Genomic DNA, 21382 nt, shown 5'->3' on the forward strand with positions numbered 1-21382 from the left:
CGCCCCTCGTGCTCGGTCTCTCTCTCTCTCTCACTCTCTGAAATAAAAAAAATAAAATCTTTTAAAAAAATACATATACCAGATTCCCGACTCTTGGAGGGCCACAGACTCCTAGCTCATCCTCTCTGCTGCTGCTTCTGAATCAGTAAATACTCTCAAGGACAAAAGCGCCTTGCACACTCAGTTCATCTTTCTGGGTTTCTACATGTAGACCTTGGCCTGGTAACCCCTCACACTCATGTTCGCTCTTCACTGCTTGCTTAAAAAAAAAAAAAAGAAAGAAAAAGAAAAAAAAACTTATATTGTGAAATAATTTTAGATTTACAGAAAAGTTGCAAAGATAGTACAGAAAGTACCTGAATATCCTTCAGTCTGTTTCCCCCTAATGTTAACATCTTACATAACCTGATACATTTGTCACAACAACGCAATTAACATCGGGACATTACTATTAGCGAAACTCCAGACTTTATTAGGATTTCACTAGTTTATCCACTAACATCCTTTCTCTATTCTGGGGATAGATTCTGCAATCCAGGGGACCCCACTACTACATTTAGCTTTCAAAGTTTCTGCGAAGATTTTATTTTATTTTATTTTTTTTTATTTTTTTATTTTTTTAAAGATTTTATTTATTTATTTGACGGAGAGAGACACAGCAAGAGAGGGAATACAAGCAGGGGGAGTGGGAGAGGGAGAAGCAGGCTTCCCGCCGAGCAGGGAGCCCGATGTGGGGCTCGATCCCAGGACCTGGAATCATGACCTGAGCCGAAGGCAGACGCTTAACGACTGAGCCACCCAGGCGCCCCTCTGCGAAGATTTTAAAATACATGTCTGTTTCATCCAGCTTCTGACGGAGGATGGTCCGAATCACCCCGCGTTCTGGGCTGCCCTTTCCCTTCATCTCACCGTCATTCCTAGAAGTAAAAAGTCCATCACTGAGTCAACATAAAAATCTCAAAAGGAGTTTTCAGATTTGTTTCAGTGGAGGAGGTTGAAAGATTGAGTTCGCAACTGGCTGGGGCTGGGGGAGCCGTAGGTGGGCTAGAGAATGGGATGTGGGCGAGAAAACAAATCCTCTGGTGGTTTAGGCTATGACACAGCAACAAACAAACTGTAAGATCGCAGTGGCTAAACACTTGGAAGTCTGTCCGTGGCTCACACCAAGTCTGCTGCAGACTGGGGAACTGTCGGGGCAGCTTTCTCCCAAGCGGTGATTCAGGGATGTAGGCTTTTTCCACTTTTGAGCCTGATGATCTGTTTTTAATGCAGTCCTCAAGCCTAGCTCCTGGCTAGGTGTGGGGCTGGGAGGGTAGAGGGAAGGACTTCACAATACACATGAAGGGAACAGGAATGATGCATATTGGACCCAGCACCATCTTCATAAAAATACAATTTTTGGTAACACTTCCTTTACTCTCCGTAAATGACAACCATAAATAATATGCCTTCTCGTACACTTAATTTTTAAAAATCACAATACCATACCTGAACTGTAATGGAGGGAAAAAAATAAAAGGAAAACAATTTGTAACCACATAACACATATTTCAAAATGTCAGTGCTCAGGGCCCATGGTGCTAGAAAACAATGAAGTGTCAGATACGGGCCCCTGCTTAAAATAAATCACTTAGGATTTAAGAAAAGTAAGAAGATCAGAGTTTATTCTGTATAAGGACAAAAACAGGAAAGAAAGAGATAATAATCAAAGGCTAGAATAAATATTATTTTAATCTGTGTTTTTAAAACTGCAAAAATGGATTACCTTTTGATATTTTTAAAAAGATTTTATTTATTAAAAAAAGATTTCATTTATTTATTTGAGAGAGAGAGACAGAAATAGGGAGAGACAGCACAAGCGGGAGGAGGGGGACAAGCAGGCTCCCCGCTGAGCAGGGAGTGGGACTCTGGGATCATGACCTGAGCCGAAGGCAGATGCTTAACCAACTGAGCCACCCAGGTGCCCAAACTTTTGTTGTCTGTACTTGTGATGGAGTTCGGTCCCAGGGCCACTGCCATTCAATGCCCATTGTGAAATTGAGACACGTCTCCCCACATTGCCAGAATCACACACACACACACACACACACACACACACACACTCACACTCACACAATGCACACACACAATCTCCCCTCCCAGAACAACTGAGTTAATGCTTCAAATATTAACCCAGCAAGTGAGAAAAATTCCGGCTGTACATGGGGAAGCACATATGCCAAATGTTAACCCTGGTTTTCCAAGGGAGAGGGGAATTACAGGAAACACTCCCATTTTTTAAATTTATTTTTTAACATTCCTGAATTGTGTAAAAGTTTGCTTTCGACCAGCATGAACTTTGCAATCAAAAAACCCCCGACAGAGCTATTTTGAAAAACGATGTGTCAGGGCTCCCTCTAGTGTGCGTGTGTGTTTTGGTCCTTTAAAGCAGGATTCAATTCTGTGATAAGAAATTGCTTACTCACTTTTTTAAATGCCCAGACAACTTAAAGCGGTTGGGGAGACCAGCCTTACTGCGCGGCCTGCAGGTGGCTCCAGGGATCCCGCTCGGCCCAGCCCTTCGGCTTCCCTCCGCCCCTTTCGCAGCGCCTCCCGGTGGCTAAAAGCGGTACTGCGTCCTCCGGGAAGCGGTGGAGGAGGAGGACGGTGGGGCCCTGGCAGAGGGACCCCTCACCTCGGTACCATTGACCGCTTAGCAGTCTGGTAAAGCTTATGGACCTCTTCTCGGAATAATCGTCTTTTCAATATACAAAATAATACACATATGCCTAAAAGAAAGCCAACAATATTGAAGTGGTTATCAAAATGTTTATGTGTGTAATATAGTAGTAAATGTGCTTCATTAGTGCTTTCAATAACCAGTTCTAGTGGCAGGCCTGGTAACTAATTATTTTCCACGTACTGAGGAGCACATACGATATTTCAAGCTATCGGCGACAACGTCATGTGCCAGTGTCGGATTTTTTTGGTGACAAAGTCCCAGACACTGCTAGCACAATAGAAGGAAAAGATAAACCACTTAAAGGTTAGTAAAAGTCAGTATGTAATTTTTTCAGGCTTGGACTCCCTGGATTCTGCACACAGACCCTCTGGGGTGCATGGCGGTGGGCATGGTTAAGACGCCCTCCCCCCGAAAGGGTACGGGTTTGGGAGAAGCGCTCAGGTGGTTTTTTTTGGGGGGGGGTTGCGGTAAACTGCGCGGCTGGGGCGCACCGAGGGTAAGTAAAGGGAATGGCAGAGGCGCCTCCCTCTGTGCGCAGAGGGGGGACCTGCAGGCCCCTCCCGCCTTCCTGGTCCTGACCTAGTGCCTCTGGAGGAAGTTAAAGCCCCGCGTGGTTCCGAGAGCTCCCAGTTCCCGCGTGTGCTCCTGCATGTCCAGCGCCCACCATGTGGCCCCTGGTCCTGCTGTGGGGCTGCCTTTTGCTCCCAGGTGAGATGGGGCAGGAGAGGGAGGAGTGGAGGGATGTGGGGCTCATGCCCAAGCTGGCAGAGAGAGGACCTCCTGAACCTACCTTTCATTCTTCTGACCCACTGCTGCCTGATCCTTCCAGGTCTCGCCCCCACCGCACTGGTTCTCAGTCTGCAGAGGCGGGGGGCGGGGGCAGGCACTTGCTGTTTCTGGAACGCAGAGCCGGGTTTTCTCCCAGACCTCTGGTTCCAAACCCTTCGTGTTCAGGTGGCTAGGAAGGGGGCTTTACCTCTCTCATTTTTATTTTCCTACTCTACACCCAGCCTGGAGGCAGACAAGACAACCCCTACGTGATTGCCATGGTAGACTCTGCAAATATTTCTTGAGCCTCTACTGTACCACTCACAACAACCCTGAGAGATAAGGGATTATGCTGTTTCATCAGTTCACAGGTCTGCCTCTTCAACTTTTTAACATCAAATATCAGGATGCATCTTGTAACGGATGACAATTGTTCAAGTGACCGTGATTTTTTTAGTGGTATATAAAATTATGGTGTATCTTACGTATGATAGCATCTTAATTTCAGTGAACTAAGACATCATCATCATCATCATCATCTATAAATGGGAAAGCCCAGATGCCCAGGGAGGGCAAGTAACTTCCCCAAGGTCACACAGCTACCAGGTGGCAGTGCTGGGATTCCAAATCCAGGCTGTCTGAATCTAGAGCTTCCCCATCACCACCCTTCCGTATGCCGATTTTAGGGAAACAGCAACGGCCCTGTCCCAGTTTCCCTTGGTGGGGAAGAGACCACCAGCTCTTTCCAGGGCTGCCGCAGAAGGGAGTGACTGAGGAGGAGTCTTCTGGTCTTGACCCTGGAACTTGAATCCACAGAATTCTGACCTCTGTCCCTGCTATGGTTTCAGGTTATGGAGCCGTGCTGGGCCCCAAGGAGATCAGTGCGTTTGAAGGTGACACGGTGTCCCTGCAGTGCACCTACCAGGAGGAGCTGAGGACACGCCAGAAATACTGGTGCAAGGAGAAGGGGTTCTTCCTGTCCCGCTGCTCGGGTACTGTCTATGCGAGAGAAAATGGCCAGGAGACAAGAGAGGACAGGGTGTCCATCCAAGACAGCCCCGAGACGCTCACGCTCCACGTGACCCTGAGGAATCTCACCCTGCAGGACACTGGGAAGTACTTCTGTGGGGTCTCCAAACTGGGCCGAGATGAGTCTTTCCTGGTCTCTCTGCTTGTCTTTCCAGGTAACACATGTCTCTGCTTCTCTGGATGGGGGACAGGTGACACAGAAGGGAAGAGGGACGGGTGGGCCGCTGATCAGTGCCGGACCCCGTTTCCTCCTCGCCCCCAGGTGTAGTGCTTGTACCAACCTCCTGGGGGGGCGGGGGCTCAGTGAGATGATGCCAGTCAAGTACTTGGCCGTCATGGGAGTAGAAGCGGTGCAGCATGACCCTCGGCTGCTCTTTGACAGGGTCACACCACGCAGATCTGTTGAACTCCCTGCTCAGTGCCTTTCCTCTTTACCCAGATGTGGGGGAGAGATTGCATGGGCTGGGGATGAAATGGGCAGCCCACAGAATAAAAAAGACTCCCTCTTTGGAGTCAGAGATATTCCTGAGGATCCCGCAGGACGGGCCCACCATTGTGCAGCATCCCAGACCCACTCCACAGCGCCCCCCCCACCCCCCAGCCATGGCCACACTGGCCTCACCCTGCCCGTGGTCTCAGCTCTCCCTTCCTGCTTCCCTTCCCCAGATCTTGAAGTCCCAAAGGCAGGTATGAGGAGGGCCTGGGATCTAGCCTCGGAGGAGGAGTTTGTTGAGCTCAGAGACACTAGGGGATTCTGGCTGGGGATGGAACATCTCTCTGGATGCCAAGAGCCCCACTGGATCTGCCGAGCTGAGAAGAGAGAAGCCAGAGATGGCCCAGGGGAGTGGGCAGCCTCAGTCTGCCGGCCAGTGAGGGTGAGGCAGGTCTTTGTATCCCATTTCACAGATGGGGGCCCGAGGCTCCAGAGATGAAATGATTTGCCTGAGGTTTCATGGCAGGAGGTGATGGAGCCAGGATTCAAATCCAGGTTTTCTTCTCACTTTGGTGTCTGCTCTTTCCCTCCCCTGGCCCCATCTTGGACCCACCCCATCCCCAGGCGGTCCCCACTGTCAGATCCCTGACATCCATGGGTCTTTATTTTAATTCAAGGAGATAGAAATAAGCTCACCAAATAATAACAGCAGTATCATAACCATATTGAACCTGTTCTCCATTATTTACAAGCTTCTCTGGTCTCCTCTGATTCTTATCAGTATTCAGACCTCCTTCTTACTTAGTGGGGATCAATTTTAGCTATATTTGAGGCTATTTTAAATTTTTACCTCATTTATAATTATTCATTTGTGTGTGATATGTGCATTATTATGTTATCCTGTGTCAGACATTGTTGACCTTTCTCTGATGATATTTGGGGGTACAGGAAATAAAGGCTAATGACAGTGGTGTGCGGGTGAATGTTTAGCTGGGGAAGCTCTGATTTGCAAGGTCTGCCAGTTTCTGTGGTTTAAATGCCCCCACCCTCCCCAATTTCCAGCCACCGACAAGCTCACAAAATTCCTGAAAAGTAAACAGCTCTCCCAAGTCAGTGGGAGCTGTCCGCAGCACACCACTGAGTGTGGCAACAGATCAGAATTTCTAGAAAAGTCAGAACAAGACAAGAGTATCCACTATCGTTTCTTTTATTCCCCATTGCCTGGAGGCTGTAGGCCATGAAATAAGACAAGATAAAGAAGTATACATATCGGATAGGAAAAGATAAATACCCCTTATTTGCACAAGATTTGATCATTTACTCAGAAAAATCAGAGAAAACCTGACCTCGTATTAGAATAGAGAATGAATCACAGACCTGTACCCCTGAAACAAATAATACATTATATGTTAATAAAAAATTGTAGTAAAATAAAAAAATAAAAAAAAAATAAATAGAGAATGATGGGGACAGGGAGCGAGTCCCAGATGGCACTCCAGCAAGGAGGTGACCGAGGGGCACCCGGGGGCAGGGGGAGGGTGGGCAGGGAACTCAGCGGTTCCAGGGGGGATTGGCCACACCACATTTCTGCCCACTCTGCCAGGCACAGAGGCTAGGCATCTCGTCCTTGAGGGACCCCAGCCTCTCGGGGACAGAAAAAAGTATGTCAGGCAGAGGTGGAGAGGAGAGGCATGGCACACAGGGGAACAGCACGGCAAAGGCATGGAGGTGGGCAGGATGCTCACTTCATTGGGAATAGAGGGCAAATAGAGGAATGGCTGGTGCCCCGGATGGCGAAGAGGTGAAGCCGACATGGTGAACTGAGGTCTGAGTTTGAAAGGCTTTGAAAGGCCTGTAAGAAGCTTGAGCTTCAACTCATAGGCAGTGAGGGCCATTGAAACAGTTCTGAAGCAAGAAGCGATGGAATCCAGTATCCCATATCCAGATCCATATTCTAGAGACAAAACCAGTATTGGTGTGAAGAGTGGCGTGGAAAGAGCAGACTGGCAGGCAGCTGGGGACAAGGGAGGCTGAAGGTCTGAGCTAAGTGGGAGGCCAAGAGGACTGCAGGAGGGGGAGGCCAACAATCAACTAGAATCTTCCATCCGTGACTCCTAAGTGGCTGCAGGGAGGAGATAGTGGAGACTCTGAGCAGAGAGGTGGGGGCAGGAAAGCTCCTGGCTGCCACCAAGGCAGGAAATCTGGCTCATAGTGGTGATCCTCGCCTCCCCTGAGACCAACCTCTCCCTTTCCCCTAGGTCCCTGCTGTCCTCCCTCCCCCACTCCCTCCTTCCAGCCTCTTACTACAAGGAGCCTCCAGCCCAAGGCAAAAGCTTGGCAAACTGAGCCCCCAGAATTGAGTGAGTGAATGGTTTTCCTGTCTCTCCTCCACCCCTCTGTAAAGCAGCATCCAGTGAGGGCCTGCTTGTAGCCAGACACTGCGCTCTGTGGCCCCCAGAGCCTGGGAGCTGTACTGTCCGCGGAGGAATCAGGGGCCCCATGGGGTCAGGTCACCCAAGGAGCAGCAGAGCCCAGGGAAGAGGCGCAGCCTGACCGCCGGGCTTGTGTTCTGTCTGCTCCCCCCGGGGTTGGAGGGCTGAGCAGGAAAGGTAGGGCCTTGGACCCTGACCTCTGGACCTGTCCCTGCCACCCTGCCCTGCTGACCCCATGGTTGTTGAAGGAAGTCAAGGCCTGTTGAAGCAGAGGTGGTGAGGGTGGGCATGTGGCGACTTGCAGTTGTAAGTGGCCAGGACTGGAGGGGAAGTAGGCGGGCCTCTGTGTACTGCGTGGCCGCTGGAATGGGTCACGGAGTGGGCGCGGGGCCGTGATGACCCAGGCAGCGGGCACGGACGGGGGCTGAGAACCACACGCAGGTGTGGGGCGTGCTTGAGACATGCTCGGCTTGCTCACAATGGCTTTATCCAGGCCTCTCTTTGCTTCCTGGGGGGTCCTTTAGCTGGGGAAGTTCTGAGAAATTGGTCCTGGGGAGGCTAGGGCTCAGGGGTCAAGGGTCAGAGGTCTGGGGAATGCTGGGACTCAAGGGTCGGAGAAGGTGCTGAGGCATTGCTTTTGGACTTGTAGCTTCTCCTGGTCTCCACCAAACAGTCACCACAACCAAGCAGGGGAAGACAGGGGCCGAGGCCTCTCCGTTCACGGGGACCCCCCCGTACGGGCACGCAGGAACCTCCCCAGACCCAGGAACCTCTCCGTACGCGGGGACCTCTCCTCATGAAGCAACCTCTCCTCATGCAGGGACATCCCGCCTATTCACACAGCTGGACTCCACCTCCGCAGAGGACACCCATCTGGCCCCCAGCAGCAGCAGCTCCATGTCCAGGTGAGCCCAGGGTGACCAAGGTCACCTTTCAGGCCATCCCCAGAACATGAGGTGCCCTGGAGCAAGTGAGGACCTGGCACTCCTTCTTCTAGGCGAGCACAGCCTCCTGTCAGGGCCGCAGCTAACAGCACAGAGGGCAGACTCGGCCCCCATCCCCCCTCCGCAGGGCCCTTGAGCAGTGGACGACCTGAACTGCAGAGCCGGCAACCCTGTTGCTCTGGACACCCAGGCCCACCTGAAGTGAAGGGTCCCCCGTGGCCCCAGTCCCCACCCCTCTCCCCTGCCCCAGCCACAGGGGCAGCCACCCCAGTTTCCCCGGCGCACCTTGCACGGGGCGCTGTGCCGAGCACGAATATAGGTTTTTTCTTACCCAACTGGAACCACAGCCTGAAGGATTGGTTCTTGGGGGTTATATATCATTGCACTCAGTTACTGACGGAGGCTTTCTGCCTGAGGCATCCAGGTACCTGCTGCCAAGTTCAGACCAGCTGAGAGCGTTTCCTGGGGTTGGTAGTGGGGGCTGGGGTCCCTCCCAGTGGGACTGACCAGGTGCTGTGGTCCCCGGTGCCCTCTGATCTCTTTGGGAAAGACAAGGGACATGGGTGGGACGCAGACGAAGAATGCCATGTGCACAGCATGCTACAGCTCTCTGGTGACACCTGCTGGGCTCCTTCCATCTCACCCACAGGGTCTCCATCCCAAAGGTCCGCATCTTGGCCCCGGGCCTGGTGCTGCTGGCCCTCCTCCTGGCCGCAGGCCTGGTGGCCCTCGGCAGCTATCTGCTCCGCTGGAGGAAGGAAGGTGAGCAAAAGTAGAGGGAGAGGGTGGGAGGCCAGGGACCTCGCTGAGACCTGCAGTGCCCCCCACCATCCCAGGGAGACCTTGTGCATCAGTGTGTCCATCCGAGGTATGGGCATCAGGAGCCCTGCTCCTCCCTTCTGAGGGAGCCACAGGTCAGTCAACATTAGGAGAAAGCAATTCAAATGCGTGAATGGGAGAACGGGGGCTCTTGGCTTGCTCCCATCTGTCCAAGCTCATCAATCACTTCTGTCCCTATTGATCCCAGCAAATCCATGTCCAGCCTCTGCAGGTCTGGTTCCTTGCGTGACTACCACGGCAGGGGGTGTGGGGCGGGAATTCGAGACTAAGCCCTGGAACAGGAAGGATGCTGTGGCCTCACACCCGTCGTGGTCTCGAGAGGTGCTCAGCTCCTGTGAAGACTTGGCTTCGAATCCCAGCTCTGCTACTTTTTAGCTGTGTGACCTTGGGCAAGTCACCTACCTTCCCTGAGCCACAGCTTTTTTGGATCACAGATCTAGAATACAAGAGAACTAGAACAGAAATAGAATACGAGTCCAACCGAAGTAGAATCCAAGCCACATATGTAATTTAAACTTCTCTAAAAGTCACATGATAAAGGGTAAAAAGAAACTAGGGATGTTAATTTTAATAATATACTTTATTAGTATGATCTTTCCAAAACATGATCATTTCAAGGTGGAATCAACATAAAACTATTCATGATACATATTCCGCATTCTGCATTTTTTCATATTGAGTCTTCAAAACCTGGCGTGATTCGGAGCAGTCATGCTTCCAGTGTCAATGGCTGTGTGCGGCTCGGGGGGGCCCCCCCGGCAGACACCATGGGTTAAGAGGGTTGGCCGAAATATCAGTCAGAGGAGCTGCCATGGGCTGTGAGTTTCTGTGTGGCTTTGTTGCTTTTATCTCCTCTAATGCTCTCAATACTGTGGCGTGAGAAACTGCTCATTACAAGCACCCCCCATTTTACAGGGGAAGAAACTGAGGCAGAGTGGTTAAGCAGCTTGCCCTGAGTTTGCACAGCCAGGAAGCAGCAGAACCAGGAAGATGTGTGCCAAAGCACTCTGCAAATTGGCAATGTTGTCCTACTGCACGTGGCCTTGGGTGGGGGGCGGTGATCCTGGGCCTGCCTCCAACTTCACCGTGTGCGGCCCCCAGGAAGAAATGTCAGCTTGGCCCACGTCCCCAGCTCACCGCAGAGGAGTCCGGAGGAGCACACAGGGTGGGAACATTCCTGATCAAGACCTCAGAACTTCTTAGCACCTTGCCTCTCGAACTGTGGTCCCCAGGTAGCAGCCATGACATCCCCTGGAAGCCTGTTAAAAGGACTCTCAGGCCCCAGCCCCGACCTGCTGCGTTAGAATGGGCATTTTCATAAAATGTCCTGGGATCCTGGATGCACCCTGAGGTTGAAGAAGCAATGTACTTAGCACATAGAATTACTTCCCCGGCTGGTTTCTGGCCCACACCAGGGGATTTCCGTGTACCCATCCCAAAAGGCTGGATCACTGCTAAGGGACTGAGCTGAAAGTCCAAGCAGTCTTCCTGCCCAACCAGTCTGCTTGCTCCCTCTGGGAAGCCCCTGCTCCCAAGCACAGGGGGGCCCGTCCACCTCTGTGGGAGCTGTCGCAGGCTGCTCCTGGCCTCAGGGTATGCCTGCTGGTCTCTTTCAGCTCAACTGGACGCAGAGACACAGAGGAACGAGAAGGTCCAACTCCCACACTTGGTAAGAAAGGCAGCCAGCCCGAAGCCCCAGCTCGGATGGCGGTGGGGCTGGGCATCAGGACTCCCAGGCCCTGTCTCTGCATCTCCCTACCTGTTTGTCTCTGAGCTCCAGGCAGGGCTCACTTCCCATCTCTGGGGAATCTGTGTGAGCCCTGAGACCAGCCCTTCAGGGTGCCCCTCCTCACCCTGACGGCCCAGCAGGTACCAGGCGGGGGTCTTCCCCAGGCCCAGCGCCCTCTTCCCCTCCCCATCTTAGAAGCAGAGACTGTCAGAGCTGGATCCTGAGGGTCTCTGCGAGGGCTGCGGACTCATGGGCTCAGGCCGCAGAAGCCCCCCTTGTGTCCACCCCCCTCCTCCTGCTGTTTATTGAGAGGCCTCCACCTTATTCTCTTACACACGGGGGCAGGAAAGGGGGGCTGCTATTTCCTTCTTTCTTGGCGCCAGTGAGGACAAAAGACTCAGGCCTGACCCCCCTGGGGAGGGGCTGGGACACGAATGGGGTTCTGGGCTTTGGCTTAGGAAGCAGCTGTTGTTGTCTCAGGAAGCCCGGCAAGGCCAGAGGTGGTGGACAGGAATGAGGGAAAGGTCACAGACCCGGATGGGGAGGGGGGCTGCCACTGTCCTCTGGAGGCCAGCTTGGGCCCAGCCGTGCGTCCTAGGGCGCACCCTGCTGGCTAGAAGAGGGGCGGGGGCGGGAGGGAGAACCTCTGTGCTGGGCTGCCCACTGCCACCCAGCCCACCCCCCGGGAGGGCTGCCTGGGACCGCTTCCAGCCTGCCGCACCTATCCCCGCCACTGCTGACCCCTTGTCGGGGGGGAGGATGGAACAGGGTCTCCCGAGAGGGTCAGAGATAAGACCTTCGTGAACATGACCAACTGAGAGCTTTTGGTTTTCTTTGGTTTATTTCCCTTTGGGCTTCTTTGTAGTTTTTAGCAGGGGCTGCAGGTGGAATTGAAAGGGCTTGGGGTTTTCTTTGCCCACATTCAGGTCGAAGAGGGAAGGGGGCACTCTACTGGCTCTGCCAGAGAGCCCCAGGGGCGTGTAAAACTCGGAGGGAGGTATGAGGGCTCAGGCCAGCATTTCCCTTGCCCACAGAGCTCTTTCAGGAAGCTCCCTTTTCCTCTTTAATTGAACACCTACTGTGTGCCAGGCGCTTTACCTGTGTCACCAAATCTTCATAACTCCTGCACAAGGTAGCTGTTATCATTACCCCCTTCTTACAGAATAAGAGACAGAGGCTCAGAGAGCATAAATAACTTGCCCCCAGAGACTCCGTGTGAAAGAGGCGGAACCGGGGCAACGGACCCGGTCTGCGGGGCTGGCCGCAATACCCCGTGCTGCCCCCACCCTGCCCCACTGGTGTGCCGAGGGCTGGAGGAGTGGGGCCAACTGCTCGGCCTGCCCGAGCCTGTTCCCCTAGACTCAGAAGAAAGAACCATCCTCAGTCCATGAACATGGGACGGCGTGGCCCCTGACTCCTGAAACAGCCCAGAGGCGAGTGCTGGGCTCAGATTAGGGCTCGGCTCCCACTTCCCAAGGCTTCCCTGATTCCCTATTTTCCTAGTGCTTAGACGTAGAGGCTCTCATTTGTGAAATCTCCTTCCACTCCCCCCATTCCCTCATCCCCTCGTCCCCTCGTCCCCCCAGCCCCCCTGAGGAATTCTGCTCTGATTTTCATCTTGTCCTGTAAGACTGAATGTATCACCAGAGATGGCTCAAATGTCCACCTCTGCCCCCATCCCCTGCAGCCAGGGCAGCGATAGAAGAAGGAGGGGGCAGTTAGGAAACAAGGACATTGAAAGGAAGGGAAGTGTGTGCGGCATGCCCCGCCAGGATGGTGGCAGAGGATAGAAAAAGAGCCCGGGTCCGAGGTCACGTGGTCGTGAGTTCAAGTCCCAGCCCAGCTGTGTGACACATGGCAAGTTACGTCACCTCTCTGAGCCTCATTAGCCCCATCTCATGGGGTTATGCTCAGGAAATCATGAGATGAGACCCCCAGTAGGTGTCCAGAGGACAGGAGCTGCTTTCTTCGTCTTCAGTGCCCGTCGGGCCATGGGATTTACCGGCTGGGACACCTAAGGGCAGCTATGCCCTTGGGAGACTTGGCTGGGGGCCTCGGCCGGCTCCAACCTCTTCTACCCCGCTGCTGGGCCCAGGATGGTTCCTACTCACTCTGGACTGCCTGCCTCTCTTCCCTTGGCTTCCTTATCTGCTCAGGCTTATGATTTGTAAAGAATTTTTCCTCTGCGGTTTGTTATTCGGTGAACCTTTGAGGTGTTCACCTTTGTTCTCCCTGGGCCTGCAAGGAACTGGCAGCCTTCACATTCTTTCTGCTTCGAGGATAGACATACCAATAACGAAAACAAATGAATCATTCCAGGAGTTCCCAGGTGTTGAGCAGAAAAACATTTCCATGAATATTCATTATAACCCTGAGGGAAAAATTCTTATCCCCACTTGACAGCTGAGGAGACTGAGCCTCAGAGAGCTTAGTGGCGTGCCCAAGGTCCCTCTGAGATGTAGGAAAGAGGACGGAAGGGCTCTGACCCCACAGCCTGCCCACGCTCTCCCGTGGCTCCCCTCTCTTGCTGTGGCGGGTGGACCATCACTGCTGCCGGGAATGGGCTGTGCTGACCGAGTCTCTGTTTCAGGCGCTGGAGTACACCGTGATCAACCTCGAAACGCCCCCTGGGCCCGACGCCAGGCCCAGCCCGTGCGCAGAAACCCAGGGCCTCAGCCAGGTGTGAACAGAGGGCGTGCGGGGGCTGGGGTGGAGGGAGTTGGGCCTGGAGCCACCTAGCTTGGCTTCTCTCTGACAATGCAGGGAAGTGGGGTGAGGGGGCTCTTTCCTCAGCATCTGCTCCCTGTACACTGCCCCCTGCATCCGCCCACCTATGCCACCATCGCCAAAGGGGCAGGCCTTTTCATTCGGGAGTCAGGACTCCCAACCTTACATCCTTTTTCCCCCCATCCAGAAAGTTCTTGAATAGCTTGTTGGTAGTCACAGTTTAAAGAGCTCTGGACTGGCAGGATTCCAACACCTGCAGGCAAAAACCTGACCCTGAGGATGCTCTTGCAGATGGGGTGGGGGGATGTTTTGGGAGGAGGTGAGGGGCATGAATCAAAGCCTGGGGGTTCTGGGGAGAGCTTGTTAGGCTGTGCCCCTTAGAAGGACAGAGGCCCAGAACTGTGGAAAAGGCTAGGGTGGACCCAACAGCTACCTGGAGACCCCCTGCGGCTGAGCTCTGCTTTTCAACCCCTGACTCTTGTCTTTACAGACTTCAGAGGAAGAGGAAGCCCCTTCCCAGGACCCGGAGGGGGACATGATCCCAGGGCCTCCCCTCCACATGTCTGGGGAGGAGCTCGGCTTCTCGAAGTTCATATCAGTCTAGCGGTGCCCTCCAGGCCGGCCGGCTGGGAATCTGAATGGCTGCATTTGCGCTAACTCCCATAAGCTTTCCTCGACAGCTTCAGAGCTTGCCTGCCAGACTCCGGGCTCTCCCCCGCCGTCCCCAGGCCCTCCTCCTGCATGCCCAGCCTGACCCGGAAGTCTTTGTCGGCCCCGGGGCCTGCAGTGGTGGCCTCACAGAACGAGTGGGACCCTGGGACCTCCTCGGTCTGTGCACATTGGGGCAGGGCTCAGGAGATCTGGTCTGAGTTTGTATCCGCTACAAGAAATCCCCTGCGGCCGGGTGCCCAGCAAAAGACCCCCACCTTCTTCTCCCTTCCTTCCATCCTGACTCAGCACCACTTTCTCCTGCATAAGTGGGCGAGGAGGAGGAGCATGCTGGGAATAGACAGGATTCTGATTTCTCAAAATGGGACTGCATCCCAGTCCTTCGGGAGGCTGGTTAAAAATGTGACTCCTGGGCTCTACCAAGACCTACCAAAACCCTCTCTGGGGCTGGACCCACAGCTTTGCATTTCTAACAAGTGTCCAATGACTCTAATACTTGAATTTGAGAAGCAGTAGATTCAGGTTCATCCACGTTAGAGTCTGCATTTGGTGTGTGGGGTCTCTCACCTGCCCCCCCCCATAGGGGCTTCTCTGCCTAAGGCACCATGACCCAGCTAGGGGCTTTCCTGGGCTGGTCCGAGTCCAGGCCCAGGTCAGGCGCGCATTGGAAAGGGGTGAGCCCAGGACTGACGGAGGGGTTACATTTCCCAGCTCCCCACCCAGCCCTGCATCCCAGGCTTTGGAAGGAGGCCGGAGAAAAGCTTGGTTCCTTCCCTGTTGAGAAAGGGTTAATTGCCTGTGGGTTGGGGTTAGGGAGGGGTAGGAAAGCACGGGGTGCGGGTGGGCATCTAAAAGGCAGGAGAGAGAGGACAGGGCAGGAACCTAGGAGGAACCTGAAGGTGACTCTGAGTCTGGCCCCCTGGAGATCAGGAAGCAGGAGGGGGTAGAATAACAGGACTGCTATTTTTTTCTTTTTTGACTTTCTTTAAAAAGTGAAATGGGTGGTCGCTCAGTATACAAAAGTTAGAAACATGGCAGGGAGGAGAAGAAAATTCACTCAGGCTCACCATTCCCCCAGATAATCACAGCTGCGTTTTGTTGCATTTCCTTCCTGTTTTTTTACTCCACATCATTTGCTGGTGTTCTCTGGCAAATTAGTTTGTATATACAACTTTAGATCCTGCTTTTTCCACGTAATTTTTTTTTTTTTTAAGATTTCTATTTGTAAGTAATCTCGACACCCAACGTGGTGCTCAAACTCACAACCCCAAGATCAAGAGCCGCACGCTCCACTGACTGAGCCAGCCAGGCGCCTGCCCACTTAATTCTTATAAACATTTCTCCATGTTTCACCAACGTTTATAAATAAAATGTGCATCAGCTCTGTGATATTTCCTCACAGTGTGCCTCCATTTATTTCAATTCTCTCTCATTAGATAATTTGTTTCTATTTTTGCTATTATAAATAACAGCATGGTGAGTCTCCCACAAGGCTTGATTTGCATTTGGAGACTTCTTGTAGAAGCATTTGTGTGCATGGAAGTGCCAGGTCACAGGGTGCGAACATTTTTGACCTTACCGATACCGATACCCACTGCTGAACAGCTTTCTGAAATGACAGAAGCAATTTCACTCCCACCAGGGCCTTCCAAGAAGCATTTCTCAAAGTCCTCACCAGCGTCTACACCTGTCGCTGTGGGTATGGCAGGAGGAGCCACGAAGGAATGCCCCTGCAGTGAGGACCTAGGGGGCTGGGCAAAGTAGAGCAGGTGTGATAAACCAAGGGAAACTCTCCAGAAGGTGCCAGCCACTGCCCCAGGTCCCCAGGGTTGGGTGAACTCCTCTTACCTTCTCCGGGTGGAGAGGGAGCCCTGGGTGTGAGCTCTGGGGTCTCTGCCCAGGATCTGAGCACAGTGTGTGCCCAGATGTTGGGGGAGGTAGGGAACACCAAGTTTCAGGTGGTGTCAGAGAGACCCCAAAATCTCACCCTGTGAAAAATCCCTCAGCTGGAAGGTGGTAAGAATTGGGGCTGCCCAGTGGGGAAAGAACGTCCTCTCAACCTGTCACCTGCTGCAACCAGGGCTTCCTGGGGACCAGGGGTGGTCAGCCAGGTCATCCCACTACCACCCCTTGCCCATTTGCAGACCATTGTGCCAACTAAACAGATCTATGTCTTTTGAGAGGCCCAGCTCTCTCCAAGGCAACCTAGGGTTGGCATCCTTGGGATTCCGAGTTTCCACGGATTTATCAGATACTCAAGTATCCTCCATAGACATTTGCTCACTCCCTTAACGCCCGCTCTACCATGTGGGCCCAGTCCCGCCCTCCAGGCAGGGGAGAAAGACCACTCCTTTACCAGTTGCCGCTTTGCAACCCTCCATCTTGAAACACCTTAGTTTTATGTTTGTACATAAAACTTCTCTACTTGTCTCAGTATTCTGCAGTGTTACTCCTGGCCATGAACTACTTGTTTTCTTGTTTGCTGTAAATTCTTGTATATGTGAATTCATGCCTTTCATCGGTTCTAGGAAATCCTCCTCAAGTATTATCTGCTCTCCATCACTTTTTTTTTTTTTTTTAAGATTTTTTTAATTTATTTGACAGAGACACAGCGAGAGAGGGAACACAAGCAGGGGGAGTGGGAGAGGGAGAAGCAGGCTTCCCGCTGAGCGGGGAGCCCGATGTGGGGCTCGATCCCAGGACCCTGGGATCATGACCTGAGCCGAAGGCAGACGCTTAACGACTGAGCCACCCAGGCGCCCCTGCTCTCCATCACTTTTAAAAATCTTGCCACTGACCAGAATAAAATTTTTCTAGACTCTCTCTTTATCACTGCCATATCTCTTAACCTCTCCTTCATATTTCCTTCCTCATCTCTTTGTTCTGCAGTCTATGTCATTTCTACCAGTTTAATACTTCTCAAATCTGAATATGCCTACAAATCACAAGGAATCTTATTAAACTTCAGATTCTGACTCAGTAGTTCTGGGGGGAGCCTGAGAGTCTGCATTTCTAAGAAGCTCTCAGGGCTGATGATGCTGCGGGTCCAAGCACCATACTTAGGGGAACAACTTTCTGGTTCACTAATCTCTATTCAGTTGTGTTTAATTGGCTGTTAAACCCCCCAAAATTTGTCTTTATTTTCATCCTTGTATTTTTTATTTTGAAAAGTTCTGAATGGTTCTCTTTCAAACCTAACTAGTCATTCTAGAGTCTTGTTGCTTGTTAATTTTTGTAACGCCATTTTTTATTCCATTAAATATTTTATACACACATAGTTTACATTTTGTGCCTAATATCAAAAGTCCCTGGAGATATAAATATGCTATTGTTTATGTTGACTATCACTCATAGTGGTTTGTTCCTTTTTATTTTGTGATCTCATAATGTGAGCTCATGTTTGGATGATTTCAATCTGGGGGGCTGAAATTGAGGATACCTTCCTCCAGAGAGGATCTGCATTTGTTTCTGTCAGGGGCCAGGATACCAACTTGGGACCAGATTAACCCCTTCCCAGATCCCTAATTTACCAAAACCTCAGGTTGCCCCTGGCTTTATATTTAATTTTCCAAATGTGATGCTAATATTGTCATTTGCCTTTTAGGGTAACTCCACCTTTCCTGTCCACTCACCATGCCTCTTGGATATTTCCCTTCCCACAAGCTCAGCAACACAATAAAACTTGTTTTATGTACAATCCCATTGTTTAAAAGCACATGGTACCTTGATCACCACTCTGCCTGAACCAGATTCTCACTCCCATTTCACAGGCACTATGTATCCCTTACATCTTTGTGTAACTCCGGGGAAAAGAGGATGATTTATTAGAAGACGTAATAGGGGAGGAAAAAAAAAAAGACCCTGTTCACAATTGCAACCCCAGTACAAAACGCAAGCCATCTGTGTTATTAAACCCACTGAGAGATCTAGCCCCAGCTCATGGGAGCAGCCAGATGTCCTCAAAAAAGACCATGCTGGAGCCACAATGAGAACCAGATGTGGCAGGTGTGAGGCGTGAGTGTGCCCCTCTGACCATCATCCCCACCCAGGAAGGAGAAAGGGCCGTGTAGGCAGCCTCTGGATGTGGCTTATATTTGTCTTCCCTCTTTTTTCACTTTCACAAGTCTTGGCACAATGCCTGACAATTTTCTAGACCCTCCAAAACAGGATTGAGATTTCATTTCTTTCTACTCTAATGAGTAGAGACTCAGGGAAAGATTTGATTCAAGTTAGGAAAAAGGCGGGGGGAGTATTTCTTAAATTGGCATGTGATAAAATAAAATTCACAATCACCACATCAGAATAAATGATAATTCTTAAACTTAAATATATTCAGCTTAATTTCCTCATATTGTCACAGGTGAGATGGTCCACAGACCAGTGCTTGGGCACCTCTACCACATGGTATGAGGGCAGGATTATGGGGAACCGCAGAGAGAGGAAGATCTGTTTCTGGAAGGAAGACCAAACCCTGAAAAAATGGGTGGGGTGGGACCTACACACTTAGATAATTTGTGAAATTGTCAGGCATTGTGCCAAGACTTGTGAAAGTGAAAAAAGAGGGAAGACAAATATAAGCCACATCCAGAGGCTGCCTACACGGCCCTTTCTCCTTCCTGGGTGGGGATGATGGTCAGAGGGGCACACTCACGCCTCACACCTGCCACATCTGGTTCTCATTGTGGCTCCAGCATGGTCTTTTTTGAGGACATCTGGCTGCTCCCATGAGCTGGGGCTAGATCTCTCAGTGGGTTTAATTACACAGATGGCTTGCGTTTTGTACTGGGGTTGCAATTGTGAACAGGGTCTTTTTTTTTTCCTCCCCTATTACGTCTTCTAATAAATCATCCAGTTCCTTAAAAAATAATGGCATGGTACCTTAAGTATTAATTCAACACCATCTTCTGAGCACCGTTGAGTGTGGCACGGTCCCTACATCCAGAGGCCCAGAGTCTGAGGGAGCAGAGAGGACGACAGTCCCCATCAGGACGCTGTGATAAGCTGTTTCAGGAGCGCCAAGAAGAGGCTCCTTGATCAGATCAGCCCGTGGAGGAGTCACAAAGCATTTCCAAGAGGTGATGATGCTGGAGTAAATTCTCAAAAATAAGGTAATGTTTGATAAGCGAACGGATGAATGCTTGTCACATACTGAAAAACTATTGGTATTTTGGTTCTTGAATTTGCTTGCCTACTACTGAATCCTCATCTGAGTGTGTGTGCGCATGTGTGAGGCGATGGCAGGGAACTGGAGCTTCTGCTTAAGGCATGGATCACTTAATTCTCGTCTACCTTCCATTCACAAATTTTTAAGTTAGTAAGGGAACACCCGTCGCCCTTAGTCTGTCAGCCTACTTTGGCTTTGGGCCAGACTTAAGACACTTAAAATTGCTGGGATAGACTAGGGCCCTTATTTTGGCTTACCTGGGGGCTAAGGTGTGTCTTCATATACTCACTTAATGCAGAGAATGAAGCTGTGCTCTCCAAAGTGGGGCAAGAGACAAGGAGGGAATGAGAATCTACGAAGCCAATCTCGGCTGTGTTGTGCCTTCTTCAGGTCTTGTTTCTTCTCTGCGAAAAGGACTCTCGGGCCAGCACATGTGCGGTCTCACCTCCTACGCATTGAGACTCAAACCCTGTTCAAAATGCAGGGCATCTGCGGAATTAAACCCACTGAGAGATTTAACCCAAACTTTGAGATTTCACAGATCAGTAACACTTCCAAAATATATTTTATCAACTTATACATCTAGAAACAAGCAAAAAAATTTAAATATCTCATCCCTTTTATAAAAAGAAGACCATTTTAACCCCAAAGAGTAGGGGCTGGGGAGGAGAATCTCGGGCTAAAGGGCAGTCCTTTCAAAGGAAAGAATTTTGTTTTATGAGAAAGTCAGTGTTCTCCTTGGTATCAGGCTGCTGCTGACCGGAGACCGTGCCAGTCTGACCAGCGCTGCTTGGCAGACAGGTGGGTGGGGGCCCTGGGCTGGAAGGAGACCCAAGTACAGGGGAGACAGACTATGGTCCTGCAGGAAAAGACTGAAGAGTAAGAATCCTCCCCAATTAATGTTCCAATTTCATGCAATTCTAATTAGGATCCCCATAGGAAAAGGGTGTACTCTGACCAAATGATCCTAGAGTTATCTTTCTAGAAAAAATAAGGAAGTATTACTAAGAAAAACTATCACTGATCAAAGGAGTAATTGGAAACTTTTTTCACCAGATAGTAAAACATAGAGGTTTCTAAATAATTAAAACCTTGATAATAGCAATTAGATTAGATAAGTAGATCAATGGGACAAGCTAGATAGTCCTCCCTGCTCCCTTGCACAGCCTGCTCAGTCTCTCCCAGAGCTGTGGGGTCACCACCCAAACCCAGTCCTGAGGGAGGAGGGGCCAGAGCTGTGTGAGCTTTAGGGTGTTGACGCCCTCAACCACCTGGAATGCCTGGATCTCTCAAACAGTTGAATCTGAGGATGGCAACGTAGCCCACACTTCCCCTCATGGTTCCCTTTCTTATCCCATGTTCCTCCAACAGTGCCTTCCTCCCCTAAGTGCGCCCCACCCTGGACCCTATCAATCCCCCTCCATCTTTGGGAGGCAGCACACAGGGAGAAAACCCCAGCCGGAGAACCAGGAGTCCAGGGGTCTGTTCCTGCTCTGCCAATGACTTTCTGTGTGACATTGGACAAAAGCCCATCACCTCTGTAGGTCAGTTTCCCAACTATAATATAATAAGAATCCATTCTGCCCTACTAACCATATGCTACTGTGCCAGGAAGGAAAAGGAATTAAAAAAAAAAAACAAAAAACTGGTAGCAGAATTCCTCTTAGAAATTCAAATATCTTTAGTAGGAAACTACTTTGATGTTAATTTGGGGCTAAAAGGAGAGTTCCTCCACTCCCAAGGGTATGACGAAAATGGATGAGCAATGGTTGGCAAACTTGGCTACACATTAGAATCACATGGGGAACTTTTAAAACATGTATCTCCCCAGACTCCACTCCTGGCTTGGCAGAGGTTGGCTAGATCCTGTTTCCTCTTCCTGAGCACCAAGGAAGACTACATTTCCCAGACTCCTTTGCAATAAT

The 21382-nt window shown here is 51.0% G+C and overlaps 1 protein-coding gene and 1 long non-coding RNA gene across 5 annotated transcripts; one reads left to right on the forward strand and one right to left on the reverse strand.

Moving 5' to 3' along the window:
- Positions 1-451: 451 nt before the first annotated feature.
- LOC144380865 (uncharacterized) lies at positions 452-3606 on the reverse strand. Its single transcript, XR_013445120.1, has 2 exons — positions 3513-3606; positions 452-917 (listed from the first exon to the last, which is right to left on the reverse strand). It is a non-coding gene; the product is annotated as an uncharacterized LOC144380865 (long non-coding RNA).
- On the forward strand, positions 3286-15688 carry CD300LG (CD300 molecule like family member g). 4 transcript variants are annotated; one of them, XM_036071295.2, is made up of 8 exons: positions 3286-3430; positions 4339-4674; positions 7211-7312; positions 8034-8289; positions 8978-9090; positions 10785-10837; positions 13488-13577; positions 14115-15688. In XM_036071295.2, exons 1-8 carry the CDS (start codon positions 3388-3390, stop codon positions 14226-14228), a joined length of 1107 nt encoding a protein of 368 aa, XP_035927188.1. In that variant the 5' UTR covers positions 3286-3387; the 3' UTR covers positions 14229-15688. The 4 variants fall into 4 exon arrangements, with proteins under 4 accessions (XP_035927188.1, XP_035927191.1, XP_035927190.1 ...); XM_036071298.2 differs by having other exon boundaries at positions 8205-8289; XM_036071297.2 differs by lacking the exon at positions 7211-7312.
- Positions 15689-21382: the final 5694 nt, after the last annotated feature.

This window comes from Halichoerus grypus, chromosome 2, assembly GCF_964656455.1.
Source record: "Halichoerus grypus chromosome 2, mHalGry1.hap1.1, whole genome shotgun sequence".
Taxonomy (NCBI): Eukaryota; Metazoa; Chordata; class Mammalia; order Carnivora; family Phocidae; genus Halichoerus; species Halichoerus grypus.